This window comes from Parasteatoda tepidariorum, chromosome 1 (assembly GCF_043381705.1).
Source record: "Parasteatoda tepidariorum isolate YZ-2023 chromosome 1, CAS_Ptep_4.0, whole genome shotgun sequence".
NCBI lineage: Eukaryota > Metazoa > Arthropoda > Arachnida > Araneae > Theridiidae > Parasteatoda > Parasteatoda tepidariorum.
The window spans coordinates 103,695,207-103,709,718 of NC_092204.1; the positions used below are offsets into that span (position 1 = coordinate 103,695,207).

The 14,512-nt window shown below is 30.0% G+C and overlaps 1 protein-coding gene across 1 annotated transcript; it reads right to left on the reverse strand.

The window, feature by feature from the left end:
- Window positions 1-4,735: 4,735 nt before the first annotated feature.
- Window positions 4,736-13,078, reverse strand: LOC107449734 (uncharacterized). Its single transcript, XM_016065366.3, has 4 exons — window positions 12,912-13,078; window positions 10,588-11,077; window positions 5,989-6,442; window positions 4,736-4,874 (listed from the first exon to the last, which is right to left on the reverse strand). Exons 1-3 carry the CDS (start codon window positions 12,924-12,926, stop codon window positions 6,003-6,005), a joined length of 945 nt encoding a protein of 314 aa, XP_015920852.1. The 5' UTR covers window positions 12,927-13,078; the 3' UTR covers window positions 4,736-4,874; window positions 5,989-6,002.
- Between the last annotated feature and the right edge of the window lie 1,434 nt (window positions 13,079-14,512).

Genomic DNA, 14,512 nt, shown 5'->3' on the forward strand with positions numbered 1-14,512 from the left:
CAACAGTCTAAATACATTAAATAGGAAACGAGTGCAAACATGCATCCACTCATAAAGCCATGCATGGCAACTTAATTAAACTTAACCAATACAGTTCTAAGGAATCTGTTGAAGGAAAAATGAAACTACCTGCTCACAAAGTCATGTTTAAAAACCTAATAAATCTAAAAAATAATTAAATAGGACGCTGAAGATGGTATATTGTAACTAAAAAATATACTTTTTCATGTTGCATAAGCTAGAAGTTTAGAAAAAGTTGTATACACTCAAAGTTTTATCCGATACTTGTGATACTTCAAAAATTAAGCTTCGAAATTGTTCTGGTAAGGAAGATATACGTTAAATTTAGAAATATGATATTATAAATTATTAAACATTAAACAATGAAGATTATAAATTTGCAGTATCTATAATAAAATACCAAAAACAATAATATACTCAATTAAGTGATATTTTGAAAAATAAGTAATCACAACTAAAAAGATGTCAAGTTTAGAAATGTATCAACAAGCGAAGTATCCAAGCTTTCGGCAATAAGTCAAAAGTGAAACAAAATTACAATCTTAATAATTGACGTGATCCCGAATAATCAAAAATAAAGTTCACCAAAAACCGCAAGCATAATTCAAGTGTTCATCAAAAATCAAAAACGCAATCCAAGTGTTCAAAAGTGATATAAAGTCTCAGGAAAAATCAAACTTAAGTTTACTAAAGTACTAGTTTCAACAATCGGAGATTCTACGTAATGATTCTATGAATAGAATACTTACGAATGATTCTGCGATAAGAATACGTAATGATAGCGAGTTAATTTAAACCTTTTTTTTAAAGCATTCCTCTAATTTACAGGAGATGTTATGAAAACTTGATCGATAAATCTATATTAATCGAGAACTTGGATTTTCACAATACTACAATTTCAGATTAAAGATTGAATTGGAAATAATAAGTTTATTCGAATAAGCGGCGCAAATAGTGGACACAAACAAAAAGAGTTTTAATGAGTGGCGTTCGTAAAAAAGGGAGAATATTAAAGCTGGTCATAAAGATCGGATTTAACTCATAAAAAGGAAGATTTTACAGCACAGCTATTTTTTTCCTTCCTCTTTTTCTTTTTTAACTTCCTGTGTTGTATTATTTTTAAACATATTTATGGATGGTTCGCTCAAGATCTCTTCAACTTTAAAATTATATTTCATTTTCACACTTTATAGAGATGCAACGCTTTCCAAAAACGTGAAAAACTGACTATACTTATTTTAAATTTTTTTTCCCAAAATGAATTGTTCGCATTTCTGTATATTTTTCATAATTCTGTATATTCCTGTATATTCTGTAAGAAAGGTTTGCTCTTCAAGTTGAAAGACAGAAAATTTACTGAAGCACTTTACCATACAACTTGAATAGGATGAACGAAAGGATTTTTTTATTTGATTTGTTCATTTATGTCGCACTAGAGCTGCACAATGGGCTGTTGGCGACGATCTGGGAAACATCCCTGAGGATGATCCGAAGACATGCCATCACAATTTTGATCCTCTGCAGAGGGGATGGCACCCCCGCTTCGGTAGCCCGACGACCTGTACGCGAAGTCGAGCACTTTACAGTAGAACAGTTTAACGAGGACCCATACCGCACACCCTCGGTCCCTACGCAGACTGATCCAAGTGGTCACCCACCCGCACACTGACCGCAGTCAGTGATGCTTGACTTCGGTGGTCTGCTGGGAACCGCGTCATAACGATCAGTCCACTGCGGGACATGAACGAAAGGAAACAGTGTGTAGTTTCATTACTAAAATACTACAAAAACATATTTAGAAGTAAAATATTCCTATAAATGGACGCTTAATTTTTAATATAAAACAAATTGAAATAAATTCCGCATAAATTATGAAAATTTAAGTTTCAATCAATTCAAAAGTGCGTGCGTTCGAAACCTGTAACAGTTGTGTATTAAAGGAGGTAATCAATTTTTCCTCTTTATTACAGAATTTCATTTTAAAAAGATCTTTTTTTCTTTTTTTTTTTTACTGCCTGGTAATTCTTAAAGAAAATATTTTAAATTTTCGTTCTCAATATTCCCTTTGATAATGTAAGGTCTAATAACGCCTTGCGTTCTCTAGATATACTATATATTCCTAATTATTAAACTAGTATTTTCAAATGTGGTCCCATTTATAATTACAATATACCTATACTTTATCCCAAGCAGCAAAATTATACGCGAAATGGGGGCGGGGGGATTCAAGGGGGCCTAAGTAATTCCTGTGTCGTCGGAACAAGTGTTCCTTTCATGTTCTTCACTTACAGAATGGTTTATGTTTTAACTAAGTATTAACCTACAATTTTCCAACTGAGTCAGATATATTGGTACGATGTACTACACCATGCCACAAAATTATAGACGAGTTAAGATGCTCACAAGGAGGCCGAATTATAACGTCAATATTAACCTTTATAATGAAACCGTCGACCACATACATAAAAGCCTACATTTTCCCTAAATATTAACCTGTAATATCTAAACATTGCCACGTTTAGTATTATGATATACCTATACCACTCGCTAGGCTAACATTACTAACAAATTTTAGGGGGTGGCACAAGAAACTGAAATTTAATGTCCAATAATATCTTTATAATACAACGTCGAAATTGGGTACTTGCACTTCAAGAAGATCGCACATGTGACCTATGACGTAAGCGCCAGCCGCTAATTTTATTTTATTTTATAACCGTCGTTGAACAGCCGACCCAATTTTTGGGTTTACGTCTATACTAATGCTCAACTACGTAGCCTTGTCATTTTGAACCCAATCCAAAAGACAAAGGAACTCCTGGATCAAGTATTGGGAAACATTTGCTTTCGTGGTGGATTTTTTGATGAAACTAATCCACATTTGCGTTACATAACGAGGAAAACTACGGGAACCTGTCATGGTTAGCCTGACGGCAAGGTGACTCTAGCCCATGATCCGTCTACCACTGAGGATATTTCACGTCGGCACTGAGGTCAGGGCAAGCCGGATGTGGAATTCGTATCGACCAGCCATCGCTGGAACTCGAACCCGGTTCACCTCATTGAATGGTCTATCCCCTGAGCCATCGCGGTTTATAAGCAAAATGGCGTGATAAAGTTAAGCTAAGTTTCTCCACATAAGTTACAACGTTAATTAACGTGAAGTTATTTAAATACAGCGCTGTATCGCGCATCGAATTTGTTGAAATATAATTCCTTCTCGTCTGCGCCTTTTATTTAGCTTAGATTTATTATTTGTTTATGCATTTTATTGTAACCATGTTATATTTTTTGTTTTGTGTACCTGGCAACTTCTATGCACAATTAGTTTGTTTATGTTCCACAGGGCTTCGCTCCTGTTTTTGCGCTAAGTAAGAAATATACAGTGAAAGAATTGAAATCTTTGCGAAAGAATATAGAATGTGGCACTTAAGAGAATTCATACTTGTCTGGCTTGGGTTACTCGAAATAGGATGGAAAGAACAGTTGCTAACGTAAACAAATGCTGCATTTCAACAACCCATCAGGATCGAGATACCCACACAACCTCACTTGCAGGTATCCTATTTTCTCTCCTATATAATTAACTAAACTTTCCCCGATTACTAACCCATAATTTTCAAACTTGGTAATGTGTATTATCATATTAAATCTATGTACCACACTAAGCCACAAACTAAGTGTTGTAAAAGGAAGTCGGAATTTAGAATTCCTCGCATGTTGTATAATAAATCGGTGATTATTCGAATTACTGAATTTATTGGATTGGAATCAATTGAATCATGTTGAATCGATTGATTCGAATCAGCTAATTTTATAGGAATTTATTTAAATTATAATGAATTATTGTTTCCTGAAATTCTCTTACTTTTATTTCGCAGTGATTCAGTATCATATGAAGTTTTAAAAAAAAATTGCTAAACCGTAGAGTTTTTTTCCCATTCATCATTTGTAATTTAAAATTTTCTATTGAAAGTATTCGATATATTAGATAAAAAAAATTTTTTTTTTTAAATTTAATTTTCTTTAATTGCTGCATTTAAAAGTACTTTTAACATATAGCAACATATATATTAAAATTATACATACATATTATAGCAACATATATATTAAAAATTAAGGTATAATTGGCTTACTTAATCATTTGAATGAATTCTAATGTTTTAATAGATTTTTCATTCGATCGGCAGTTGGAAAGGGAAAAAAGTGCACTAGGTAAGTGAACTGAGACTGTATTTCTAAATTGGATATTGTTTAAATCATTTGATTCGAATTACATGATTCGCCATTATTTCGTTAAATCACTTAATTCCAATTAGTGATCCGAATAACAACATTTGTATCACTGATCCAAATCACTTCATTGGAATCATTGATCCGAATCACCTAATTTGAATCGCTGATTCGAATAGCTATTTGAATCTCATCACCATAGATTCGAATTAGTGATATGATTCACGTCATTTGAACCACTGATCCGTATAGCATGTTTCGAATCACTGATTCAAATCACTTGAATCTAATTATTTTACCAAATCACTTGAATCGAATTACTGTTCACACTGCTAATCATGGAAGAATTAGGTACTAATATCTATAAGCAAAAGGAATTTTAAAATTTTCAAAACTTAAAATAAGATGAAATAAAGGTATGCATAAAATGAAAAGGCGTTATGTACAAGTAACAGATTTATTTCTTTATTACAACGTCGGTTTCTTTTGCATAATTTATTTACAAATAAATGAAGCAGTAAATTCTATGAATATTTACAAAATAAGCTCTTTACGGTATATTTGACTTTGAAAGTCATCAGATCTAAATAAGCAAACTGCAGGCTTGCCATGTTGCCAACCTAGAGAAAAAGAATAACAAAAATTAAGCTGCGTAACTGGCATATGAAACAATAGCTTTTGAAAATATTGATATTAAACCACTTGATTGCAATACACGTTCACAATTTTGAATCTGACAAAAATCTCCTGAGGCAGGTTCAGCAGACAACTCGGCTAAAGACGTCCAAAATTTTACTCTAGAAAATATGCTAAGTTGCTGCAAATTATGGTAGTTTTTCGAAATGTTCCAGAACTAAGAAAATCCTGTTTTTAAAAAACAGACACAATTTTAACAACTGTATAATGACAATAAGATGACAGACGATAATTGTTTCTATAATTCTTTCTATCATAAGGGGAAATTTCGATGCTGAACATATGAATTAAACACAAAACGAAAATACAGAATCCCAAATTGACATGAATTTGAATTCATTTTTAAAAGAAAAATTGAAAGTGAATATTTTATTGGAAAATGCGTGAAATAAAGTTACACCTTTTATGCACGAATATTTTTTACATAGGAAGATTCGATTGTTTAAAAGAAAAGAAATGTTAATCCAATTTTAAAGTCTTAGTAAGAGACAAAAATTATTTTAGATGCATTTATAACATACTTTGTGCAAGAAAAATTTAATTCATCACATGTAATGCACCTAAAACAATACACGAGTGCTGCTCATAAGAGTGATCCTAATATAAACTCAAACAATTCTTCAAAAATTTCAAAATAACAATATAAATTAACATTTTTTATTGCTAATAACGTCGAACACACCCTACTTGGTTCTTCAATCATTCAAATCTTTAGGATCATGAATAGATCTAAGCATATTTAGGGATATGCTCAAAAACGGTTTTTCTCGGGAGAGCTTCTTTTGCGATAAAAGTATTTGCTGTGACCAATAGATTAATGATACTTGTACAGTTTTGACAATCCTGGATCAATTTTAAACATTATTCGGCCCATCTCCTGATACAAACCAGAATTTTTTTTAACAAGTTATACATTTTTTTTAAAAGAAATTTTATACACGCATAAAACTTTCTTCTGTTTTCATGTGCTTACCGAAGACGTTTTCCTAATTTGTCTAGGTACAAAACATCAATGAAGTATTTGACTTTTATACTTACTTTTAGAAAGCAAGTTAATATTTCTTATAGCCTCCATAACCATGGTGAACATCCTTGCCTCCAGAAAGTCCATAGCCATGACTTCCATAACCATGACCAGCATCAGCAATTACAGCTGGTCCAACAGCCACGGGAGATGGGGAGTGATAAGCACTGTAGCTGATAATTCCATGTCCAGCACTGTGAAGTGGGGCCCTTTCATAGACGACTGTCTTTTCTTGTATAGCTTTAGAGATGGGGACGGCGTGCACCACGGTACCAGTGGGGTGACCAGCGTGTCCGTGAGCATATCCGCCACTGACAATGACACGTTCGAAATGGGCTTTCTCCAAGTGATCTTGAGTGGGTACAAGTTCCTTTGCAACATGGACTGGTCTGCGTACGAAGATGGCGTCATGGGCAATGGGTGCTGGTGCTATGAGGGGTGCAGCAGCGGCAACGATTGTAGCTGGAGCTATAAATGGAGTAAATAAAATGTGCCATTAAAATTTATAGTGTGACGATGAATTTATAGAGAAAATACAAAAGGAATTGATTCAATGAAAATTGTAGTTTCACAAAGTAAATAATAGCCTTTGCCATTATTGCTTCAAATATCCCATTATGAGTCTTAAAGTTATTATTTAAGTTGAGTTTATTATTAATATTATTATTATTTTGCGAATTATTAATTTAAGAATTGTAAAAAAACGGGATCAAATAGAAGAACATTTTTTGCATTTCTAGCTCTAACTCTTAATAATTATCATTTCATGCAAATACGAATTTGCATCCCATTACTTTCAGAAGTCATTAATCATGCAGTTTTATGCGATTATTCATATTTATCTACTCATACACAAGCAAACTTGGATGCCACCCATTTCAGAAATCAAAAATCATATGGTTTTTTGTAATTATTCAGATTTATTTACTTGTGCAGATACGAATTTGGATCCCATCAATTCTTGAAGTCAAAAAACATACAGTTTTATGTAATTATTCGTATTTATCTACTCATATAGATACGAACTTGTATTCTAATTCTACTAATTCTAGAAGTCAGAAATCATGTAGTTTTATGCAATTATTTACATCTAATATTCATACCGATACGAACTTGGATCCCACTAATTTTATAAGTCAAAAATTATGTTGTCATAACTGACAATTATCTTACCCATGCAGGATACGAACTTAAATCCAACTAATTTTAAAAATCGAAACTCACAACACAATATGAATGCAATGTATATCCAGAACTAAGTTGACATAGATATAAAAGTTCAAAAATTAAACTATTTATAACCTGAAAAACATGTGAAATTCGATATCTTATCTGTCACGATTTTGACCATTTTTATGTAATATTTACAGTTCTTTCTGCATTTCTGGAAAAGTTTTCTTAGCAGAAACAATTTTCGTTCATTAAAATGGTTTTTTAAATTATAATAATTAAAATAAGATTTCTTGAAACATCTGAAAATTAAATCTTAGCTAACTAGAGAAGCCTGTTTGTGTTAAAATAAACATAAGAAAAATATGGTAATTGATACTAAAATTTGAAAACAAAATAATTGTAATTGAAAATGCATTACTGTAGGAACAAAAAAATTTGAATTTTGGAACGGAACAGTTTTAATGACCATTAAAAATAATTAACTTGTAGATAGGACTAAAAAGGTTCAAATAATGTTAAATTGTATAAGTCATTAAAACTGCATTGTAATACAACTCAATAAATTATCTAAACTAGTTCAACTGGATGTCGTTATTCTTAGTATATGCAATTTGAAATAAAACAAAACATCTTAATTGTTACTAGACCATGCTAAAAGAATGAAAAATATATTACGGTTAAAATAAAATAAAAATCATTTCATTAACTTAAAAAAGATAATTGCGCAGATAAGACAAAAATAAAGAAAGGGTGAAAAAGAAAGTTAACAAGAAGAACTAAAATGAGTAACAAATCTTATCTAATAAGGATCTTTCTAGCTCTTTAGACAGTATTGTGTTTTTAATTACAAAACCACTTACAGATTCAATTAAAGAAACTCACATTTATTTTCAGATTTTGCTCACTTTTCATTATATTTTCTTTGAAAAAATCACACATTCAGTTCTAAAAAAAGACTATATTTTAACCGCCGGTTACTTTCGATTCTTAACAAACACTTCAACTTAATTGCTTAAAAGTTAGCCAGCATTTAGAAAAAATACAAACAAGAAAATTGTTAGCAGACTTCAATTGCTTGTGGCTAATTGCTGACTGATATCATTTTCGGCCTAAACGGATGCTCTTGGCCTAGAAAAATGAGTTCTTTCTCGTGTTAGAACAATTTGACCAGAAGAGACGATTCTTTTTAATCATCCAAAGTTGCAGAGGTCATTTGTTTTTTTATAATGGTATATCACGAGAAGCTGACCCAATTATGATGTTTGTTGAACGGCGGCTGTTTAGTGTTTAGATACAATTTAATTTTGAGTCTCTATTTTTTAAATGATTCAGTCATTTTTTTTTTTTTAGGAATGGAAGTAGTAATTATGGGGATGTTCTCTAATTTGTACACATAGAAAAAAAATTCTGGTTTCAATATTACCGTCTAATATTCTAATATTACTGTACTGTATAGTAATGACCTTTCTTGTAAGAAAAATCCATAATTCCGGTAAGCATTTATTTGTTAACTTTTTCGTTCAAATGGTAACGGTTTACCGGAAATTCTAGTGTTCAAAATTGCAGTTTTTGTTACCACACATTTCGTAAAACACAGAAAATTGAAATGTAAATTTAATCAAATAAATGTTAATTACCATGACAAAATTACCAAATTTTACCACATTTATCAAATTTTATCCCATATGATAAAATCACATTTTATTGTTAAATTTTCGAATATCATTACCTAAGCACTTTGGCAAAAATTAACAACTTTTTGATGTTCCTATAGAGCCAGGTTTATTTTACCACATTCTGGTAGTTTTGACTATACATTTTCCCCCCGTGTAGAAGCATCTGAAACACATTGTTGTGACTTGTAATCTCAAAAAGTAACTTTTAGTCTCCTTTCTTTTTCATCTCCAACATATAATTTAGTTTATTCTTATGGTTGCATGAATTAATTTTTTTTTTACTTTCTTTTAAATACTTTTTGCTTTTTTGTTTAAAGGTCAGACTCGTATTTCCTCTCTACTCCAATTCTGTATGGAGGGCGAATGCAAAATTTTTGTTCAAATATTTCAAAATGTTGCGAAAGTATACTCTACGAATTTTTTTCTTTTGTATTTAATAAATGCTTTTTGTGTACACATATATAAGTCAAAAATGAATAAAATAAGACGAATTAGGATTTTCTCTGAAATTAAAACTAAGAAAAACTGCAATAAACGTTAAAAATGGATATTAGGGAAGCCTGTTTCCTTCATGAACGAATTTAGTTATTCTATTTTGATTTGAAAAGTGAGACGAAAAAAACTATTTAAAACCTGTCTTTTTCATAATTTGTTTATTTTATTGTTAGAAAAATTATATATATTTTTTAAAAATAAAAACTTGCCATTTTTTTTCTTATTCACTTTATCCCTAATAATCTGCCAAAGGCAGTCGAAATATTAAGCAAATAAGGGAATATTGATTCGATCTAAATGTAATTATAGGTTTCAAAAATGTCAAAGAAAAGCTCTTACTTTCGGAACTCTAGAATTTTAGGAATCACTGCTCTATGATATGTACAAAGAAAAACATCATATTCCAAGTTTTTTAATGATTTATTTTGTATTATGATTAATTTTGAATTTTTAACTAAAAGAGCTCTTCTGAAAGTAATTTTTTAAAGAAGTGGCAGTGCAAGTGCTCTAAACTTTTGACTTTCAAAATTTCATATTTAGAATGTTAGCCCACAGAATAAAAACTCGTTTATGAGTTAAAAGATCTTTTCCCCAACCAGTTATTAAGCATAAAAATATTGGACTCTCAGTATACGCTTGGAAATAAGTACAATTTTTTTAAACAAATGTAAAACATTTTTTTCATATTATGTATTTGTATTTTTAATTATTGTACCTTATTGTAATTATTATTAAATGAAAAAAGATAAAGAAGCAAGCAGAAATCTTGTTTTTTAACTGCTTGAAATATTATTTTTTGTCTCAATATAATGTGAATTTGCTGCAATTTTCATATATAATCGAACTGAATCAATCTGACGCAAAAATTAACCATTATTCGAATCCTATACACAATTCCATAGTTCAATATGGACAAAAACATTGTTAAACTTAGCTTTTTATTAATGTTGAAGTAAAATTTATTATGATTCAACTTGAGCGTGGTTTAAGTTTGCGTCTAATAAAAAAATCAGCAAAACTTTAATGTTCTATAGTTTAACATTTACGATATCATGGTTATATTTAACATCTTATTGAGGTTGTAGCTTATTGCCTTATTGAAATTACACATCTTATTGAGATTGCAGCCTTATTGAGATAGTCGCTTATTTACAATCATTTTCCATCAAACTGTTAGGGAAATATAGAGTGTAGCTGAATATAGAATGTACCTCTTTAACAATGAAAAAAGCATAATTTATTTCTTAAAAAAGAAAAAATTAAAATTACCTCTAACAATTTTTGCTGAACTATATCCTGATGCATGTCCATGGCCTGAACTGTATCCACCATGGCTAGAACCGTATCCACCATGGCTTGAACCGTATCCACCATGGCTGGAACCGTATCCACCATGGCTTGAACCGTATCCACCATGACCGTGGTTTCCTTCAATGAGGATTGCTGAGGCAGATGGTTGAAATCCATGAAGAGACTTGCGAATGTATAAAGGCTTGTCGTTTTCTAAGATAATTGGTTCATCATCGCCCAATAGTTCATGGGCTTGTGCACTGTTTTTAACGTGAATGCTGGGCCTGTCCAATAGGATCTTTGCACTGTCTAGGTGAATTTTTGGACCATCCAAGTGAATTTTTGGTGACTCAATGTGAACTTTACGAGATCCACCGTTGCTATCACCATGATATCCATCGCCCCCATGATAACCATTATTATATGTTGCATAACAGGAAGCAAATGTTAGAAGTAAAACAGCGGAGACCTGCAATTTGTAAAAAAGTTACCTGGTTTGGTAAAAAGTTAGCTAGATTCCAGAAAATATACACTAATTTTCAATTTCCTAACTTTCTATCTCATTGAAATTTTTATATATATAAAATAGAAAATAGGATTAATCTTGAATAGAGAATTTGTTTTTCCAAGAGAATATTTTTCTTTATTATTGCATTCTTACTAAGCAAACTTAAAAGATTGTTATTTGCAAAAATAAAAGAAATAATAAAAATTCCTAAAAATTAACAATCACTTTATTTTTTAAATTTTCTAGTAATAATTTTAACATTAAACATTGAAATGGATACAGATACACAAAAAGAATAACTCTAACATGAATTACACGCAAATTTTCAACTATATACATATTTCAAAAGATTATAAGTAAATTGTTGTATTATTTAAAAAAAAAAAAAAAAATTTTGCATTGTCTCAGTCATATNAAAAAAAAAAAAAAAAAAAAAAAAAAAAAACCACCAAACTCGTCGTGAATAAGTAAAATATTTATAGGAGTTCAGTAATCATTGAAAAAATTTAAGAGTGGTAGCAGTGAAATTTGTATTCATTGAGAGAATTAAGTATAACTACGTACATATTAAATCTAATGAAAAAAAAGAACTCAATGCACCAACATAAAGACAAAATTTAAGTTTAATAGTTTTTCACATAAAACTTGCCCCTGTTTTGTTACTATACTTTCAAAACTAAAAGTAAACTTCGCATAATTCAAATTATGATAGTTTCTGATGATAATGTAAAAAGTTTTAATTTTACATAAAATATACGCATTTAATTTTTTTTTTTAAATATGTATTGATGGTTTTTTTTCTGTTTAATTATCATTTATTTTTACGTTTTCAGAAGTAGTTTTTAAAATATCTTGAATAATAATATTGCATGAAAATGTTTTATATAAGCATATATATTAGCAAAATTGCTTTCATGTTAGCAAAAAGTTAATCGTTAGAATCACTTGCAATGCTACGTTAAACAGTTTATGTAAACAAACAGGAAAAAATCTTCAGAAATATATAGTCTATAAGAAACATATAATTTAAAATATAAAATCTTTAGAAGTTTTAGCATTCTCGCAGAACTTTAGATTAACGCAAACATTTGAGAAATAATGTAAAAAAAACTTAAAAATTTGCATTCTTTTAAGTTTTTCAAGATATTTTGTTCAGTCTACAAAACTCAATCAAAAGTCATAAATTCATATGTAACTTTAAAATTCATAATCAGTTAAGTCATATAATAAAGAGTTAATATTGACGTATGAATTTTTTTAATTATTATATAAACGATGCTATTCTAAATTTAAAAAGTTTTATAGCAATGAAACACAAGATTTTCAGAATTTTTAGGACATTTTCTTCAGTTAATAACCTAGAAGGATAAATTAAAATTTAAAATTCTTAGCATAAATATCTATTTTTACAAAGTTATATTTTTAAAAAAAATATGCACACATAAATTTTCAAGAAATTTTTAGCATTTTTGAAAGGAACTTAACAGTGATAACAAAAAAAGTAAGAAAAAGAATTAATTTACAAAAATTTTAAAAATATTATAACTATATTTATTCTGTCCATAATATCGAAGTAACTTAAAATTTAAAGTTTCTCCATCTCAACGAAGTACATTGCCAAAAAAAATTAGAAAATAAATGCTAATTTTCGGAAAAATGATAGCATTTTTAAGAAATTTCAAACTACTTAAAAATGTTCAGAAAAATAATAAATATTAATCCGGACTGAAAGTAAATCTCAAGACAATGAAAAGATGAAAGTTGTCCAACAATGATAAGAAACATAAACACTCACTTTCATTAAAGTCATTGTATAGTCGGGTGTAAAACTCAAAAACTCTTTAAACTTATCCGAATGAAGATTCGAAAGAAATTGATGCTGAAACCATATGATACTGATTCTTATATACCACAACACCTCTAATAGGTCAACGTACAAATTTTACAACAGGAAGTTTACAGTTGTGAGAAGAAAAAAGAGAGTTTCAAAAAACCCGAAAGGGTTTGTTAGAAGATATAGAAAAAAATAGAACACCTACATTCCGTCAGACGACTTTTTCAGTAATCTAGATCTTCTTTTTGGGCAGGGTTGGACCTTTAGGCTTAAAGAAGACACTTTCCACCCTCCCTGGCAGTGGCCACATTCTGATGATCACGATTTAATCTGTGTGCGTTGCCACCAAGAATTAGAATTAAAAAAAGATAGAAGCTAAGGGGGTGTTCTTTTTTTGTTCCCCTTTCTCTTTTTCTATATACCGCTGTTCTTTAGATTGTAAATAATGCCGTTTCGTGACTTTGTTGGTCAAGAAATGTAACAGTTTTTCAGAACTGGATTAAAGGGAAATCTAAAAAGAAGTTAATGAGGTGTAAATGTAAATTTTAGTTTTTACTACTGATGACAGAGATAGTGATGTATTAAAGAGTCTCGTTTCGAATGTTGTAAATCAAGCGAATTGTTCGATTTTCCACCCTTGGAGAAAACCAGGAAGATGACCAAAAGCATTTGTCTTCCGCTGATGATGATGGTGATAGGATGGTATAAATGACACTTGCGGAAGAATTGTTGTCGCAGGTGTTTGGTAAGAATGGATGGATTAGCTTGTTTATGAGAACGAAAGAATAATAGATTTTTTTTCCTTTAATTTTTTTTTTAAAGTCACCTGGAATATTTATTTTTGTAATAAATACGGTATTTCTGTCCAGATAGCATGAAAGTTTTTCAATTTACAAAATAGGTCGATGAACTGGAGAAAAAAAATGTCGATTTTTCGAGATCTTCAAGATTATGCGGCTTTGAGATTAAAATTGTAGAATTTAGAGATTTAAGTCAATTGCGCCAAAGATTAGCCGTAAAGAAAACAATTTAACATTTGATAGAGATTAAACAAAGACTTAGAAGATAAAATAATTTCATGAAACTGAAATCGAAAGTTAAAAAAAAATTAGCTTGTTTCTCAAATTATAACTTGAATAAAGAGGTTATATCAAACGGATAAAGACCCGTCTACTTAAATTATGCAACGAAGCATAATATATCAACTTTTTATAAGTCTTAAATATTAGACTCGTTTAAACATTCGACTCGTTTTTCTAGAAATAATGTTTTCCAAAGTGGGTGGAAGTGTTAATTTTGTGAAACAATTCCTTTGAAGAATTTTATATTTTCATTTATAATTTCTATTGAAATGAATCGTTTATTTAATGGCGTTTTAACAACATGTCTTTTTAACCTCCAAATTTTAATGTTACATTCTCGAGGCTTTTTTTAAAATTTATTTTATTTATTTAGTTGAAAATCTGTTATTTTTTTAATATTTCGACACATTTACTGGACACGAAATCCTTGTTTTCTTCAAAGAAACTTTTTCAGGACGTATTTTGACATTGGTGGGCACA